General features: G+C 36.6%; 1 protein-coding gene and 1 long non-coding RNA gene across 2 annotated transcripts; both read right to left on the minus strand.

The window, feature by feature from the left end:
* Positions 1 to 3,346: 3,346 nt before the first annotated feature.
* On the minus strand, positions 3,347 to 15,612 carry LOC144635909 (kelch-like protein 28). Its single transcript, XM_078495025.1, has 4 exons — positions 14,367 to 15,612; positions 7,817 to 7,984; positions 4,534 to 4,833; positions 3,347 to 3,830 (listed from the first exon to the last, which is right to left on the minus strand). The coding sequence occupies exons 1-4, from the start codon at positions 15,346 to 15,348 to the stop codon at positions 3,568 to 3,570; spliced, it is 1,713 nt and encodes a 570-aa protein (XP_078351151.1). The 5' UTR covers positions 15,349 to 15,612; the 3' UTR covers positions 3,347 to 3,567.
* A 2,542-nt stretch (positions 15,613 to 18,154) lies between these two features.
* On the minus strand, positions 18,155 to 19,193 carry LOC144634868 (uncharacterized). The gene is made up of 2 exons (XR_013567274.1): positions 19,001 to 19,193; positions 18,155 to 18,563 (listed from the first exon to the last, which is right to left on the minus strand). It is a non-coding gene; the product is annotated as an uncharacterized LOC144634868 (long non-coding RNA).
* Between the last annotated feature and the right edge of the window lie 607 nt (positions 19,194 to 19,800).

The raw sequence follows: 19,800 nt of genomic DNA on the forward strand, positions 1-19,800 counted from the left end.
AAGACTCCTTTTGACCCACTCCTTATAACAATTAGAAAAAAATATCTTGTTTACTTTGTTTCTTGGCTGTGTAACTTAGACAAGTCAGGGCTGCAAATATTTTTTTCACTTGAAAGGACATATGTCCTACTAAGACACCAGTTGGTCGGACAAAACAAAATTGTGGTTGGACAGATAATTTTTTATTCATCGTTGCTCTGTAAAATGATTTACGATCCAAAATTTGTCTGGACATCGTGTCCGACCACACTTGGGATTTCGTCGGACATAGCAAATTTTGGTCGGCCAATGTCCAATGACTGACTGTTATTTGCAGCCCTGCAAAGTGTTTATGATTTAAGCCCCAACAACAATGACCAATACCAATTTTCTCCCTACATTATCAAGCTGTAAGGTAATGAGAAATACAAAAATTAATCAGCTGGGGGATTTAATTCTCAATACAAATACTTGAATCTGAATGTATGGCTATCAGTAAAAATTAAAGACAAAAATCTACCTTCTCTGGTCACTTATGGTGGATTCCACGACGCATTTTTTACGTGAAAAATTAGAGACTGTATGAACGGCTTGTGTACACGTTACGCAAGCCGTTCATACATTGTCCTATCCGCACGTAAAATACGCGCGTGGAAATCCAGCATTACTCACAGCTGCAAAGTGATAAAAATTAATTATGCAAAGTTGAAGGTTCAAGAATAACAATTATTATATTTCTTAATGATGTAGACTGGAGCAGTAAATTTTGAGGTCACTCTAGCTAGGATAAAAAATTATTGAACATTAGCACACAATCTAAAAATTTGTGTTGTGTAACAGTCCTTAGTTATCCAGGCGATTTTTTCTTTCATTTATACAGTGAAATGACCTCACAAAATCTTCTTTAAAGTTCAGCAGCATTTATTTAATCAACACCAAAATGACATCATTGAATTACGTAAGTGGCCACTTGATTCACAGGGGAATGCAGAGCTGAGCTATAGCAAAGCCCGGGTGCCACAGGCAACCTACTTTTGTCTTTGGGCAACTTGTAAAATTTTGCCATCATAAAAGCTTGTATGAGCTGGACATCCAAGATTTCTTACCTAAGGGCATTCGGGGAACCCTGCAATCACTCTAAGAGCACAGCTTTGAGCATAGCAATTTCTCTAGAGTAAGTGACCAAAGCAGGCAGAATAATCTGCATTTTGTTACAAAATAGTACCTAATATTACATTCCCAGGGGGGGTACTCCGACTTGTAAATGACGGGGATGATCGAATGGAGGCAAAACTCAGGACCCAAAAAAATTCCTGAGTCTTCCGACATTACCCAAAAAAATCCCTGGACCAAAAATAACCCCCCAAAAAATCCCTTGTCAAATTACCCCTAAATTGCCAGAAGGGGCAGTAATCTAACGCAAAGAAAACCATAAAAATTGAACGCTCGTGTTTGTTTATTCATCATACCATAAAAATGCCAAGGCCGTGCCAGGGCACTTTAGTTCGTTTTTAATAACCAAAAAAATCCCCTATATTAATCAAGTCACCCAAAAAAATACTTGCCAGATTTTCCAACCCAAAAAAATCCCGAAATCGAAAATTTCAAACCCAAAAAAATCCTTCGATCATCCCCGTCATTTACAAGCCGGAGTACCCCCCATGGGATTACATTTCATGTTTTTTATCAACTTAACTGTCTGTCAGTAGTAAATTACTACTTGTTAAATAAAGCTATATTATATTATGTACACAAAGACTGCAATTATAATGATGCAGTGCATGTTATTAATAAAAATGAATTTGAATTTGACCCTTGCATACAAAAGCCTTTCATAATTTTAATGTTCTAAATTGATATAATTTTATAAAACAAAATGATAGCATTATTATAATATGCATTTTTAATTGATAAAGTTGTATATAACCTATAAAATACAACCATGATAATGTGATAATGAACTTGCGTATTGAAAACAAACAAAGCTTGTTTGTTAGTGGTAAATCTTACACTAAAAATGTCAACTCTATCCTTAAAATTCTTAAATTTTGATTGTTCAAAACAAACAACCCATAGGGAAGTCTCAAAGTGTTTTGGTAGTCTTTTTCTGTCCACAATATTATTATTGCTATATTATATGCTGCAGTAGAAATATTACTGGGTGTTGAAAATATTAAAAGAATATTTATTAAATAAATGCTATTTCTTTACCTTGCACCCCTCTCACCCTGAATGCACCCCATGTGTAATTGTGCAGTTCCAGGAAATCTTCATACCAACCCAAAGGAAAGTTTTTAAAACTCCAAGAGGGGGGGGGGGGGGGGGGGAAGGGGGAGCCAAAAGACCCCCTGTTGGTGGGGTATCCATGGAAATTTTCTGGAGCATGACACATTTCTTACTAACAAAACTTTTTTCAATATTTTTTAGCCTACATTTAATGAGCTTGGCTGCTCTTGTGAGGAAACGAAAATGACGAAACCATATATCAACTCTCCTTCGAACTATTTTGTATAAACTCATATTTTGTTCATGATTTTACAAAATCTGCAAGTAGAATGCAGAACTGTACTATAGACCCAATGCAAATATGGCGGCTGTTGATTTTCAGCTCCCAGAAGAATTTTTGAAAAAAAAATTAAATTTTTTTATTTTAAAAATAAATTAAAATTAAATTTTTTGATTTTAAAAGGTTTTTTTTTTTAATAAGAATTAACAGGGATTTATTAAAAAAAAAATAAAAAGGGAGGCAGGGGGGGGTTTTTTTTATATTTTTAAAAACAAAAAATTTTTTTAAAATTATTAAAAAAAAAAAAAAAAAATAAAAAAAAAAAATTTTTTTATTTTAATAAAAAAAAAAAAAATAAAAAAAAAAAAAAAAAAAAAAAAAAAAAAAGTTATTGTTTCCAACAAATTCCATTGCCTTAGGGAAGGTTTCTTGCATTGAACCCAAATTCTTTCAATGTGAATCACAAGAAGTTAGGAGACCATTCATGCTGACAAACTTTATGAAAGCTAACCACTTATTAGTGGTTTTTACAGATTTTTATGACTCTTTATACATGTGTAAATGTTTGGGCAAAAATATCAAATGATATATTAAAAAGTAGTAAAAACTCAAAAAGGGGAATTGGTGTTTTGTTTTAATAATATAAAGCTAAACCCACACGTGGCATTATCCTGGGCACCAAGCGGAAAAAGAGGAGGGGGGGGGGGAAGGGGAAAAGGGGGGAGAAGGGGGGAGAAGGAAGGCAGCACCGGGGCAAAAAATAGGAAAAGGGGGGACCTTAATCCCCGCCCCCCCCCCCCCCCCGGGGGGAAGGAAAAAAGAACAACTGATACACATAAGGCTCTGAACAGCTGCATGAGGACATTAATTTTTTCTTGAATGACTAATCCCAGATGTGATGGACCCCCCCCCCCCTTCAAAAAGGCTGAGAACGCCCCTGCCATACCATGGTACAATACATGCATTATTCCTACATCCAATATTGTAATTATAATATTTTGCATTTATTTCTATCCGTAATAAAATTTGTATAACCGTGACAAATATTTACACATAATTATTTGAAAAAACACCCGTAAGGTTTAGAGAGTTGCTATACCAAAGCTACACCTACTAGAGCACATACTCTTTACATTATGCCATGTGTTGGATGATGGATCGTAACACTGAACAAGGTTGAGATATCCTGTCCCATCATGGCCACCAACTGAATACAGAAATCCATTCAACACGGCAACACTGAGACCTGTCCGAGGGCGACTCATGGGGGCCACCATTGTCCACTCACTGGAGACTGGGTCAAAACGCTCAACACTTCGTAAATGGGACACACCGTTGTGGCCACCTAGCAAAAAAATAATAATAATGAGGACAGGTACCTCAGTGTATGTTATCAAATGAACGTTTTTTGTCACTAGAATTCATTTGATAGTTTTTTCTTTATTTGGGTTTTTAGTTAAATACGAACTCTTTTATTAAAATTATATTTTTTTTTTCTTCCTTATTTTTTTTGTGATTATTTGAAAAAAAAAAAAAATTTTTTTTTATTATAAAAGGAGGGAGGTGCAGTGGCCTATGGTTAGTGCATTGGACTCTGGTTCAAGCGATCCGGGTTCGAGCTCTGACTGGGGAACAGTGTTGTGTTCTAGGGCGAGACACTTTACTCTCATAATGAGTACCGGCGAAATAATGCTGGGAGGTAACACTGATGAGCCACTACGGCTTGAATGCAGAGCCAACATTCCAGTTTAATGTTTTGACAAATTTTGTTGTTTCAGCAGGCTTTTAGCCACAATTTGATAAGTGGGTGTTGAAAAACTTCTATAAGGCCCGACTCCAGCTTTGTCAATATCCCTTGATCTACTAGATGTAAAAATGAAAAACATAACAAATGAAAAATATCCAGGTAAAAAATTTGTTTTAAAAATTACCTAGTTAAAAAAATATTACCTACTGTCGGTAAAAATCAAATTTACCTGAAGAAAAAAAATTACCTACAACATATACATGAATGTACTACAATGTCAGAATGCAAAACATTTGCTCACCAACTACATAAAGGCATCCATTCAAAACTCCAACACCAAAATTGATTCTGTAGGTGCTCATTGCAGGCATCATTTCCCATGAATTTGTGGCTGGATCATACCGTTCAACAGTTCTCAGATAAGACGGCCCATAGCCTCCAAGAGCATAAAGATATCCATCACACACTGCTGTCGCAAAGCAGCTTCGACTGTAATGCATCGGTGCAACATGGCTCCATTGTTTGGTACGGCTGTTGTAGCATTCCACTGTGTTGAGATAAGAGTTGCCATCATAGCCGCCAAGAGAATAAAGAAATCCACCTGGACAAAAAGTATTATACTGGTAATTATTATTTTTTAGAGGATCATAATAGGCTCAGCAATACTCCAAATTAACTTTTTTACTCAGTAGCCATTTGGTGAATAACTATTTACTAGGTAAAGTCACCAATGGAAAGTTTTAGTCGCCAAAATATGTCTGATTTTATGAATTTATGAATCTATATGGTATGCAGAAAAAAGCGTGTTATTGAATGAAACTTCATCACTCGTGATCACAAGCTAAAGTAAATAAAATTTGTTTTTTCTTTGGTTTTGTTGGTTCTTTGCATTCATGTTCCATTTTATTTTAGTTCCCAGTAGGTTAAATAGCACAACAACTAATTTTTCAAACTGAATTCATAATGTTTAGAGCAGGACCGTACCTAGCAAGGGGCAGGGGGGGGGGGGGGCAATTGCCCCTGCCAAGAAAACTAAAAAATCTCGATGATTTGGTAAGTGCAGAATGCAATATGGAACAATTGAAAGTATGATGTTTTATATATGTTCGTGTTTATTTGCTTTATTTTACTTTCGGATAAACTGTTCACAGGCTACTTGTATTCTTTCCCAGGTGTTCCTTACGCTAATCTTTGCAAACGTAACACGACACTTTTGTTCGTTTGTAACAAAATACTTTTGTCTTCCTTGAAAATGCGATAACATGAAACTTTTGTTTTTTGTTTTTTTTTTACGGCGGCATCGATGACATTTGTTTAATTTAATTAAGTTACGGTTTAGATAGCCTGAATTTCAGACATCCCTCTGTGCTTGCCCGCTTGCCAGAAGGAACGTCTGAACACATTCGGGCCTAATGCCGTCTGGTGACGTCACTACGCTTTGGTGTTAATTCATGCGGAAAAGTTTCTGTCGAGGCCATGAAATTGTGAAAGAAAAATCGTTTAAATAAAGGATTACAGGGTATAAAATTGTTTTAATAGTAAACTATTAAAAACCTTGAGACAAATGAATGATATTTTAATCGACTGCAGGCTATATTCTTTTACGGATTTTACTGATTTGCTTTATCTAGCGATCAAAATATAATATGTTACGCAACGGACAAATACAACACACTCGTGAGTACTTTAATAAATAAATCAATTTCGACGGTTTCAGAGGCATCAAGAAACGGAATTCAATACAAAAATATCCTACTTGACCGTGGGCACTGAGTTCAGAAATCACTGGCTCATCGAGGCTGCAGGACATAAGCGTCGAGCGGCTTTGTTGACAAAACAAGATTACATATAAATTTGGCAAAACACTGCACTGCATGTCGAAGCGACGAATGCCGCCAAATTAAAACCTACCGATTTCCATTACTATTCTTCATCCGTAGGTAAACTAATAAAGTAATAAACTCAAGGTAAATGACTAATCAATTCATTTCTGGGAAGGTGAACTCTTTCGAACTCTTTCCAAACGTTTTCAAATTACAATCCTCGCGCGGTAAAATTCAGTCATAATTTCACATAATTATGCAAATAATTTTTAAATCAACCAATCAAAATCACTACCCGGTTTTCGGGTAGTGACGTCACCGGACGGCATTAAGCCCAAATGTGTTCAGACGTTCCTTCTGGCAAGCGGGCGAGCACAGAGGGATGTCTGAAATTCAGGCTACGGTTTAGACTGCACGAAAGACGATTCTCAAAAACTAAAGAAACAAATCTAATCAAAAAACATATTTTTCGACAGGTTTTTTAAAACGCAGTACAGCTAGGATATTTGTTTCCTGGTTATCAGGTGTTCACGCCCAAAATCCCGGTGCAAGTTTTTGCATACCTAATTACAAAAGCGCTGTGAAAGTCTCAAAATCTAATTTAATTAATTTGCGGTTTTTACTTGGCGCCAAGAAGTCTGCAGGAAGCCTACCGCAAACACGCAATACAAGCGATGTTCACGATAATTTCAGAAAACAACGTAGACTAATCTGCGCATGCGTTTGGTGTAAATTACGTTGAGTAGTACCACAAGGAGAGCAAAGGGTTTTCTGAAACAAATATAGGATCAATTTAGGTTTCTGGGAAACTGCTCACCTACCCCTCCCCAAACCTAACATTAACCCTTACTTATCGCTTTGGGCAAAATGTTAGGTTTGGGGAGGGGGTAGGTGAGCAGTTTCCCAGAAACCTAAATTGATCCCAAATATATACGTTTGAGATCTTCATATGAAACTAACATAGATGTGCTCCAGGTTTTACCTAGGGGTACGATCAGGTGCTCCCCACCCCCACCCCCTCCACAAGGAATAATTAATTAATTGATATTAATTAATTAATTGGTGATTAAAAGTTTACACTGTAGCGCTTTAGGGGTTTAGGGGTTTATCACAGGACTGCCCACCAAACCATCACAAAAGTGCATTCTGCACTAAAAACTAAGAAAACTAAAGAAAAAAAAAGAAAAACTAAACTAAAAAACCCCAGTTGCCCCTGCCAGGAAAACTTGCCCCCACAGACAAAAAATCCTAGGTACGACCCTGTAGAGTTATTGCAGTTCAGATGCTAGGCGGATCCAGCTCTGAAGCAATCTTTTTGTGGTTGGTCTTGTTCTACAGTTTAGTTGACAGCTCCAAAATTCTAGTCACCATGGCAACTTAAATGGTCCCAACATGGAGGGTTGATCAGTGAAATTTGAACTGCATTAATTGAACATAATGTTGACGCAAGCCATACCAGCTTTTATTTGGGATAGTTCTTTTATATTATTTTGAGATAGAAGTTTTCCAAAATGGACATTATTAATTTTATCCATTTTGGCCACCTTAACTTTCTCCCACTTCAATTATCTGGACAAACCTAGGAGCAAGCACACATTTTCTATTAAACAGCTATCAGTTTTCCTTCAATATCATTTTGATGGTTGAATAACCTTTTCTTTTAGAATCAATGAGCAGATGTTTTCACTGCACATTGATTACAAAAGAAAACTAATTCTGAATTCATAAAGGTGTCAACTGCTGTTACAGTCATTTTCTTACCTAATGGTTGCACCGTGTGGTTGCTGCGACACTGATTCATGGGGGGAACTCTGCTCCACTGACCAGTATCAGGGTCAAAACATTCACTTCCATTGTCGCAATACCTGAATGGTGCCCCACTGTGTACACCAACACCGCAAACAAGACCACCAACTGCATAAAGTTTGCCTACAAGAAACAAACACAATCAATGACTCATGCCCTGTGAACTGAACAAGGAGGTTATTAGGTTACCTTAATTGTATGGCTTGGGTCACCTTAGCCAATAGCATTAGCATAATTCTACTTAATTGGTTATTGAGTGGTGTACTAGGACTGATGAATGAGAAACTAAGTTTGCAGTCAGGACAACTTAACTTAGCTGCAACCAATGATTAACCAGGCAGCTTTAGTGCTATATTTTATTCTGGCTTGTAAACAGTTTTCTGTCAATCTAGGGCACCAGTTGAACCGCTCATGGAAGAAAATTAATGGGGAATGAAAAGGAAAATGGATCATCTGCTTTTGGCGGTCGCAAAAGGTTGAGAGAAAATGGTTCGCAAACGGACGAAGATGAACACGTGGCAGCCATGACGCAGAGAAGCTCAACAGATGCTCGTTTAGACGACCTGAGCGACAAGCTAGATAGAGTACTATCAGCATGCCAACAAATTGATTCCTTGAAAACCGAAATTATTACTCTACGCAATGAAGTTAAAGATTTGAAGGACTCGCTGAACTTTGCTCAAGAAAATATCACTCAGCTTCAAACAGAGTTAGCGAAGACGACGGCAACCGTTGACGAACACGGTGATGATTTGGATCACATGGATGCTGATATTGAAGCACTGAAACGAAGAAACATAAAATTGGAAGCATATACCAGACGCGAGAATATACGAATTTACAATGTTAACGAAGAACCAGAAGAAAATACCGAAGAAGTGGTTAGAAACCTTTTTGTTAGCAAGATGCAGATTCCAACCGAAGCTGTCAAAGCGATTAGATTTGAAAGGGTGCACCGAATTCCAACCAAAACATCTAGTCAGAGATCGCAAAGTCGACCTAGACCACTGATTGCTAGGTTTAGTCACTATCAAGACAAAGAATTTGTCCGATCCTTTTACAAGAACTTAAAAGGAACTGACATTGGAATCTCGGACGACTACCCGAAGGAAATTGAAGATATTCATAAAACGCTGTATCCAGTGCTAAAAAAGGCCAAACGGGAAAAGAAGAAAGCATTTTTCAACTTTGACAAACTCATTATTGATGGGCAACTCTACAAAGGAAAAGAAACCAAAAACCTTCCCTACTATGGAAACACTATGAAGAACTTTGCTTACACTTAATGCCATGAACGGTTTGAACTGAAGACGAGAGAACACAAAGTTCGAATACACGACTGGTAATTATAAATGATCGACTGTATGTTTACATGTGTGTGTGGTTTGTGTATGTGTGTTTTGTCCTTTACATTTTATTTTAAGGGGAAAATAGCTCTTGTTTCGTACTTTAAAGAATCAATTTCTCCTCCGTATTTTAAAGAAATATGCGGACACACTTCCAAATGCAATCTCATAATAGGAATTTTTTTTCATACTATGAAAAGTTTTAGATGGAAAAATTATTTAAATTAGTCTCCCTCAATGTAAGGGGCATAAATAATTTCCATAAACGTAGAACCATATTCACGTGGTGTCGAAAAAGAAAAGCTGATGTCATATTCCTTCAGGAGACGCATTCAAAGAAAGAATCTGAGAAACAATGGGTGAATGAATGGGGAGGGAAAATTATTTACTCTCATGGTACTCCAAATTCCTGCGGTGTAGCAGTGCTGATAAGAAATGGATTTAATTGCACAATTCATAACACTGTCATTGATCCCTCTGGGCGTTATATTATATTAAAAGTAGATATAGAAGACAAGGCATATGTCCTAATTAACATTTACGCGCCCAATAAAAATAAAACAACTTGCAAATTTTTCAAAAATTTACACAAAACGCTGCAAGAAGAGAATCTAGATTGTGTAGAGAATATTATTTGTGGAGGCGATTTTAATTGTCCTCTAAATCCAAAGCTTGATAAAAAAGGTGGTGTAATGGTGCTAAGGAAAATGGTAATAGATAACATTGAATGTTTACAAAATGAACTAGACCTTATTGACATTTGGAGAATTAAAAACCCTCAAACAAAAAGTTACACTTGGAGCCAAAAATCACCACAAATTTTTTGTCGATTAGATTACTGGTTAGTATCTAACAACTTGCAAGACTTTGTTAACTCAACGAATATTATTCCAGCGATAAAAACTGATCATGCAGCGATTGATATTATCCTGACCGATTCATATCAAAATGCTAAGGGTCCTGGCTTTTGGAAAATGAATGTATCTCTGCTTGATGATGAAAACTATCTTAAGGATTTGAAAAACAAACTTCCACAATGGAAGATAACAGGTATGAATGACTTATCTGATAAACGCTCTGTCTGGGATTGGTTGAAATTTAATATTCGAAATCATGCCATCGCTTACTCTAAACAAAAGGCCAAAGAACGAAACAAACAGGAAAAATCTCTGCAAAATGACTATGAAATAGCGAAAAAAAATTTCGAAGAAAACCCGACTGTTTCAAATCAAAATATTTTAAATGAAGCGAAAGACGCTCTTGAACTTTTTTATGAAGAAAAAACAAAAGGCATTATCATTCGCGCAAGGGCTCGATGGCACGAACACGGAGAAAGAAGCACAAAGTACTTTAATTTTAAATTTAGAAAAACGAAAGAATGTTAAAAAGCATATTAGGAAGTTACTAGTCAGTGGTGTTATCACAACCGATCCTTTCAAAATACTTGATGAACAGAAGCGCTTTTATCGAAACCTTTATAAATCTCAATTTTCCGGCATAGTAAACAACGATAGTGAGATCTTTTTAAACAACTTGAATATATTGAAATTATCTGAAGAACAAAAACAATCTTGTGAAGGTGAAATATCTCTTGAGGAATTAAAGTCCATTTTAGAAACCTTTCAAAACAACAAATCACCTGGTAATGACGGAATACCAATTGAATTTTATAAAACATGCTGGAACCTAATTAGTGATTCTTTTATCGAATGCGTTAATGAATCTTTCAAACTTGGTGAAATGTCCTGCACGCAAAGAAAAGCAGTTATCACTTTAATTGAGAAACAAGGTAAAGATCGAACTCTTATGGAAAACTGGCGGCCAATATCCCTCATTAATGTTGACGCGAAAATAATCTCGAAAGTTATCGCAACTAGGGTAAAAGATGTCTTGCCAAATATTATTCATCACAATCAAACCGGCTATGTTAAAGACCGTTACATTGGAGAGACAGTGAGATCGATTTTCGACATAATGGAATTTACGAATAACGAGAACGTTCCTGGCATCTTGATTTTTATTGATTTTAGAAAAGCCTTCGACACCTTAGAATGGCATTATCTTTTTAGCTGTTTGAAAGCGTTTAATTTTGGCCCTGACTTAATAAATTGGGTCAGAACTTTTTATCAAAACATTCAGAGCTGTGTAATAAACAATGGTTTAGCATCGGATTATTTTACCTTAGAAAGAGGTGTGAGACAGGGCGACCCCCTTTCTCCCTACCTCTTCCTTTTAGCCATCGAGACCTTGGCAATTTCTATTCGGCAAAATCCTGAAATTGAGGGAATTAAAATAGGAAAAAATGAAACTAAGCTGCTTCAATATGCAGATGACACTACTGCTGTGTTATCAAATTTAAACTCGGCAAATGTTTTATTTCAACAATTAAATTTATTTAAAAATTTATGCGGACTTGAAGTCAACAGTTCAAAAACAGAAGGTATGTGGATTGGGTCTCTTAAAAAAAACGAAGAAAAGCCACTTGGTAGGCCAAATGAACCCATTAAAGCTTTAGGTGTATCTTTCACGTACAATCAAACATTACTTTCTGAAAGAAACTTCCGGGAGAAACTCGATAATATGAAAAAACTCACAAATATTTGGTCTTCTAGAGGTCTTTCCATTTATGGAAAGGTGACAATTATTAAATCTCTACTCATCCCTAAACTAGTCTATGTGTCCTCCTTACTTCCAACCCCGGTAAGTATTATAAAACAAGTAAATAATATAATTTACACATATTTATGGAAAGGAAAAGACAAGGTTACAAGGCTCTCAGCAATTAATGATTTTGAAGGTGGAGGTATAAAAATGATAGACATAGAGAGCATGATTAAAGCTCTAAGGCTAGCCTGGCTGAACCGAATATTCAATAATAATGAAAGTACATGGAAAATCTATTTGATGCATCTTTTGAAGGATGTTGGGGGCTCATTCATTTTTGAATGCAACTATGAAACAAAAGATATCTCGATAACTTCAATTTTCTATAAGGAACTGCTGCAATGGTGGTTAGAATTCCGAGATCTCTTTTCTGATCAGAAAAATTGGATATCTGTTGTTTGGAATAACAAAGATATAAGAATAAATGGAAAACCTGTTTTTTATAGGTCATACTATGATTCCGAAATTTACACTGTTGATGATCTCCTATTAAATTTGAAAAATGTCGAATCATTCGACATAATAAGAAACAAAATAAAAAAGGTCAATTTTCTTACTTGGACAGGTCTTAGACATTCAATACCTTCCGAATTGAAAACAGTTCAGTACAGGTTCACAAGAGGGAATCCCTCTTTTAAGTACAACAATGTTGTCTTTGACATTACAAAAAAGAGATCAAAAGACTACTATTCTCTGATAATTAGTAAAAAAGCTCAACTACCTAATAACGTTAAAAAACTAAGACAACAATTCAACTTAACAGATGAAGAATTGAAAGTTGCCTTTAACCTACCGCATAAAATAGCAAATGAACCTTATGTCAGAGCTTTTCAATACAAAGTTTTAAATTCAATTCTTTTTACAAATACGAAATTATTTAAAATTGGATACAGCGAGCATGACAAATGTACTTTCTGCAACAATGAATCAGAAACATTACACCACCTACTTTTCAACTGTCCCCACTCAAATCTATTTTGGAAACAACTGGAAAAATACTACTTTGACCTAACAAAACAACTTAAAGTTCTCAGCCTTCAAGAAATCATTATAGGTATTACAGCATCATCATGCCCCTTACTAAACTATCTAATTTTAATCGGTAAAGTTTATATTTGGGATTGCAGGAAGAAGTGTGTACGGCCGTATATAAAAGGTTTTTGGGGATGACTCAGCTAGCAGAACCTTTTTTTGTTGATTTTATCAACGGGCACCCCTCCCAATAATATAATAAAAAAATAATAATAATAAAAACAATGGAAATTTGCAGTGGCATTTCCACAGAGTGGCTCTTCATCTACTGTTCCCAGACCAATGTGGAATTTAGAAATGTTGTTTTTTGTGGAGGGAGGAAAACCAGAGAACCTGGAGAAAAACCCTTGAAACAAGGATGAGAACCAACAACAAACTCAATCCACATATGATACCAGGTCCAGGAATCAAACCTGGGCCACATTGCAATTGGTAGGAGGCAAGGGCTCTCACCACTGCCCCACTCCTCCCCTCTGACCCTTGGTCAATGAGAATGGCCCCCCTTTTTCACTGGAGATGCATAATCTGTGTGGAAGAATTATGTATCTGCCATTTTATGCATCTGTATCAAGTGTAAAAACAGGTTGAACTGTCAGATACACTAAGTCCCCAGTTTGTCGTTCAAGAGGCACAAAAGCACAAAGGCAGATAGTTCATCTTGACGAATTAATCTCAGATGCATAACCACGCAGTCACATAATTCTTCTGGACAGATTATGTATCTGCAGTCTAGAAAGGGCCATTCTCTCATATTTAGCCCAGAGTTGCATAACCAGACACACTAAAAAAAACACTTGCCCAAGTTTGTCCAGAAGAATTATGTCCCGATCTAGACAGTATAAAAACATCAAATGCCTCAAAACAAGAATTGGCAGCCTGAAAGCCAGGATGTTGAATACTGGTATCTTGAAAAATTCTAGTGAGTTATTTAAAATATTGCTAAACAAAGATTGTTAATATTTTTATGTGGGTTTTGATCAAGCTGAAAAATATTCATTTAAATTAAATTAAATTTGGAAATTTAATACAATTCTGTTGGTGCATACCAATAAGCCTTGACAACAGTAATGTCATGTTAGCTACAAGATTTATTTTCCTTCAAATATGTTTCATGTGCACCTTCTGTATTCTAGCCTGAGCTGAAAATATACCTGCCCGGAAGATCAGACATGACAAATAGGATTACTATTTTTCCGTTCCACAAATATTTGATAATAAAATAAAGATTGAAAGATCAAAGTATTTATGGATTTTTAAACTCTAGATGAATTTCACGGTAGAACATTTGACAATCGACATTGCAATTGAAGAAATTATCCCCAAAACGTCATTCATTACTACTGAGATCGGACGGAGGCAGTTAGTTGTTGAACAACAATTAAAAAACTTAAAAAACACTGACGCATTTGTGCTATTAACTGCATTGTCGATTGCTGACGTAAATAAAAACTATATACATGTACCTTCTAAGACCGCTGCTCCAAATTCGAATCTCCTAAGATTCATGCTTGATACTTCGATCCATCTATCTCTATCGGGTTCATAATATTCGACACTGCTCAGAGTCGCAAAGAGGCCATTTTTACCCCCAAGCGCAAAGATCCGCTTCGGAGCGCGTCGAGGATTCACTGCATTGTCACAAGAGAGGCATTTTCCTTGCACAAGTCTGTATTTCAATGCTTCATTTAATAAAATTTGGCTTGTCCTATCTGCGCGAATTAATTCATTTGTCTCGTAGTTCAGTGTGAGGAATCGCAATGTCAACAACGGTAAACGAACGTAGGGAAGGAGTTTTCCAAGAAGCGAAATTCTATCCTGAAGCTTGTGTTTAATCCAAGATAGCACTGCTTCAAACACAACCTGTTCTGATACAACGTTCAGGTTATCGTCCCGAAGAAGCTCCGTCAGCTGCGAAGTCGACAGAAGGAGGAATTCCTCGTGTTGAATTACTTCTTGAAAGTGGTCTTGAATGAATTTTCTTGACTTCTTCTGAAGACTTTGACAAGAGTACGCTTCTGCGAACTTGCTGATTCCTAAACAGTTGCTAGAATGAAGCTGTTGGCTAAGAAAATGGCAGCATATCTCCTTGACTCTGTTTAACTGCAGCATGTTAGCAGCTGGTAGCAAAACTTGGACGTTTTCTTGTGTGACTTGAGCTTTTCCGGTGTACGCGAAATCGACCAGAATGTGGAGCGCGCTTTCGTCGACTTCTTTCAATTGGATGACCTGTTTTTGACTTTCAAGAAGCTTTCCCGTGAACATGGCATTAAAGTAGGGGCTGCAAGCAGACAGGACAACACGATGCGCCGAAACCCTGTTTTTTCCAGCACACAGCTCAACATCGCACAGTTCTCGACGCTGCCGTAGTTGATTCAATCCTTTTAGCAACTGATTTGAATGTACGACCTCTGGCGTTCCTGAGTTAGCCTCCGATTCATTCACCATCGTTTCAAAATCGCCGAACTTATCAAAACAAACGAAAAACTGACAAAAACATCAAAAAATTGAAACCAAAACAAACGAATCCCTCCATGAAACCCTTTTCCAAAGGATTCAGCGACCACCACAGACTCAGATCGCTCAGCGGTTGGCTGTGAGGCGCATGCCAAGTAGCTTTGTCTGGAGCAGATGGTCCCACCGTTTCGAACACCGAAAAGAAAGAATAATCTTTTTCTCTTTTTTATTTAATTTTTGGCGAAAAACGCGATGATTTTTTAGTTTCCTCTTACAATTTTTTCTTCGACGTGTCTTGGGTTTGATTCCGTTTCGATGGAAACCGCTAAAATACTGGTTAAAAATTCATTAGTATTTTAAACACATTCTATATTTAGACGAAATGTGACTAAAAATAAACACGACACGGAAAACGTCACGAAACTGGCTCAGTGCTAACAACTCAGCATAAAAGCAGTCTGAGGTAAGTCAGGAAGTGAACTGTTCTAAGTATTTTGTTAGTTTAATATTAATCAGAAATTTAAAAAAAAATGTCAATCAGTTTATCATATTTAAACTTAGTTGTTTAAAAATTTTTGGCTGATTGACAATTAAACCAAAATTATTGCTTTAATATATGAACTAATTAATAACATTAATACAAAAGTAATGCATGCAATAAAATATTAATTCATTAACTAACTGTTGTTATTTTGTGAAAATGTAAAACATTAAAAAGTCCACTTAGTTTATTTATTTCATTTGTACCCTAACTCATATATGATTTGAAATAGGCCTTCCCATGAGGTCTTAAAATAAATAACCACTCTTCCAGGGGGGAGGGGGCCAAGCCTTTTATACGGTAATTTATATTTAATTCGAATTTTTTTGATTGGCTGTTTGGAACAAAGAATTTCTAAACGGAAGTCGAAAACCAAACGACTCTCATACATTCTTTTGAAACGTCATGACTGCATACATGAAGACCGGAAGTCCTAGAATCCAGGACTGGAAATTCTGTGTCCCCAGAGCCCTTCGTTTCCTAGTGCCAAGGCGCAGCGGGCTAAGAAAAACGAAAGGGCTATGGGGACGAGAATGAGGGTTAATAAAATTTAGAGAAATAAGAAATACCCGGGGGGGGGGGGTACTCCCTATAATGGCCTATACGGGGAGGCTCCGCCCGAAAGGGGTACCTTTTTCAGGCTTCAGGTATATAAAAGGGTAGGAATTTCACAAATGTAGATATATGAAAGGGTAGGGAAATCTTTCATAATGATATTTTAAAAGGCCTTTACATTAAATATTTCGAGCAGACGCAACTTTTGGATGTATCGTCTTAATTTATTAAGCGCTTCATAAAAATGACAAGAAAACACCCCGTTTTAGGTAAATGTGATGTCGTGTAGGTATATGAAAGGGGTGCCTTTTTGCAATGAAAGGTATACAAAAGGGGTACCTTTTCTATCAAAATGGTATATAAAAGGGTAAGGGGTTGGATCTTCGGGCGGAGCCTCCCCGTACAAAACTTTTTCAAGTACCCCCCCCCCGGGAAGAAATATTGAAGATTTGATGTGATTTTAAAATTAGAATTTGAAGTTCTTGTGTGGGGTTCAACTGTCTGGTGCAGGAGCCCATGACTGGCCCAGGTGGGGCCAAAACAGTCATCTTTAAAATTTGTGAGACTGTCCACACAGACACTGTTTATCCCCATGAAAAGAGCTCTAAAACATAAGAATAGACTTGTTAGTTCTGAATGCCATTGTTGGATCATTTGGCCTCCAGTGATCCCATACTTGTAAAAAGATTGTGCTGTGCAAATAATTAATCACTCAAGAGAGTGAAATGGATTTTTGGGTAGATGGCATCTGTGGACTTTAATCACTTTTCAGCCTTGTAAATATTAATTTTATGATGATCATGTTCTGTTAGTTTCAAAAAAATGCTGCCTGTTTTATCACAAGAGAGTGAAGGTGGTACATAATATCTAATTTGAAGCTCTACATAGGCGCGTATTGCTGTATGTGGAGGAGGGGTTTTAACCAATTTTGTCTGGGATAGGGTAAAGAAATCAGAGCCATTTTGGCCTTAAGTAGCTATTGCTGGCATGAAAAAGATTAGAAAATAATACTTGAAATTAAAAAAAGCATGAACTGTTAAAGCAATGCACTGCCACACCAAAGTTTTTGGAAAATAGCAAATCTTGTGAAAGGAAGAAATGTTTTGCATCTTATCTAGCATAGGCTTTAAAGGCTGCAAACAGCCCAGGGGGTACTCAGGATTTCAAGTGACGGGGATGATCGAATGAGCGCAAAAATCAAGACCCAAAAAAATCCCTAGGGCTTCCCACAGAAGCCCAAAAAAATCCCTGGACCAAAAATTAACCCCAAAAAATCAACAGAAAAGTACTTTAGTTTGTTTTATTTGCAGAACTATGCAGCCAAAGCACTACCACGCATCTTTAGTTCGTATTTAATACCCAAAAATTCCCTTATTTTTATTTAAAAAAAAATACTTACAAATTTTCCTACCCAAAAAAATCCCGGAACCGAAACTGTCAAACCCAAAAAAATCCTTCTATCATCCCCGTCACTTGAAACCCTAAGTACCCCTGCTGGGGCAAACAGGGCTGGGCTTCATCATCCAAGTGACACATGACTTCCCAAACATTTCCACAGTACAATGCTTTCAGGTTTTGATGTGCAATGAGCCACGTTAAAACAGTACACTGATAAGGTTTTCCTTATAAAATACCCATTTAGGGAACCTTAAGACAAATCAAAACTATGACAGTGAGATAGGTAAATGACCTCACAAAGAACATATTTTGTAGTTTTATTTTCCTGATTGTTCTCTTTTTTAGTCTCATTTAAGTGTTTGATCACATTTTCAAATACCTCAAGTTTCATCAGAAATATTTTGTTACAAATTGTTTTTAAATTTCAATATACTCTGTCTGTCATGTTTGCAATCAGCCTTTACTGATCATGAGGTAACTGTAAAAGGGAAAGCAAGCAAGTCTGAGACAACATATTCTGAGAACAGTACACGATACAACTTTAATTTTTTAAAGAAATTAAATTGACCAAAGTTTTTTTATCCTTCACATTAATTAATTAATATTTTAATAGATCTCTTATTAACACGCTTAATTTATCTCCTTTGGTCACCTATTTTCTCCAGCACTTCTTGAGCATGATTTAAAACAAGTCCACCACTTGTATAAGGACCTACAAAAAAGGAGTGGTATAAATAAATTCATAATGAGAACAGACCCTTAGAAAGCACCAATATCATATTCGGAAGAATGCAGACAGTGAATGGGTGATGATATGTGTTCGAACGCGACAAATTGAAATCGAATTTCCTCCGAAAAAGAACACGAGCACTTTAGGTCCAACTATGTCCACGACGGGCAGAAATTCCTTTACGTTTTAGATTTGCATCTCGTACATGGTCTACATAGCTGCAGCCCGGTGTCGAAATGACTCTTTCATCTTGAATGTTACTTTCCGACAGTACTAGGTTCTACTTTCGGCAGGAATATTAAGTTATAAAACAGTCAAAACAGCAAAGCGAAAAGTTCGCAATGAAGTGAATTTAACGCTTCTACTTCTACCGAATTATTTGAATCTTGAGAATTATAAATATATTGGAAAAGACTTACCTTTCCAGCTGTAAATGGCTTAAATTAAGAAAAATCGACCCCTCCGCCATATTTGTTTTGGATTACATGAACCAATCAGGATTGAGGTTAGAATAGACCACTCTGCGATGCCGTTATATCAGCCTTGGCCAGGGTCATCTCGTAACGACTGCCATTTACCGAGAAGGCCCTGGGGACGAGGTTGCAAAATTTGATGTAAAAATACTTGTCAACGAATGGCAGAAAAAGATCAAAAATGTTAAAGTTGGCAGAAATGATGTTTATTCTATAAATTTCTAAAATTCCGGGTAAGACTGAAGTGTTTTCCGTTTATGTGTTTATAGTACATCCTGCACATCGATCGGAAAGGCTCAAGGAATCAAATTTAGCTTTATTGATTGTTGAAATTTCCTCATAATCCAGCATTTTTTCACAATCAACTGGGCATTTTTCCGCCAGGTTTTATTTTTTTCTCAAAATCATGCTTGAAATTTGGGGGTGCGGCTTATCTACGAGTGCGGCTTATACACGAGTTTTTACGGTACTCCGGCTTGAAAATGACGGGGATGATCGAATGAAGGCAAAAATTGGGACCCAAAAAATCCCTAAGTCTTCCGACATTACCCAAAAAAATCCTTGGACCAAAAATAACCCCCCAAAAAATCCCTTGTCAAATTACCCCTCATTAAATTGCCAGGAGGGGCAATTATATAACAGAAATAAAATCATAAAAAATTGAACGCTCGTGTTTGTTTATTCACCATACCGTAAATACCCCAAGGACGCGCCAAGGCACTTTAGTTCGTTTTTAATACCCAAAA

The sequence above is a fragment of the Oculina patagonica genome, chromosome 13, assembly GCF_052425735.1.
Source record: "Oculina patagonica isolate OP01 chromosome 13, crgOcupat, whole genome shotgun sequence".
NCBI lineage: Eukaryota > Metazoa > Cnidaria > Anthozoa > Scleractinia > Oculinidae > Oculina > Oculina patagonica.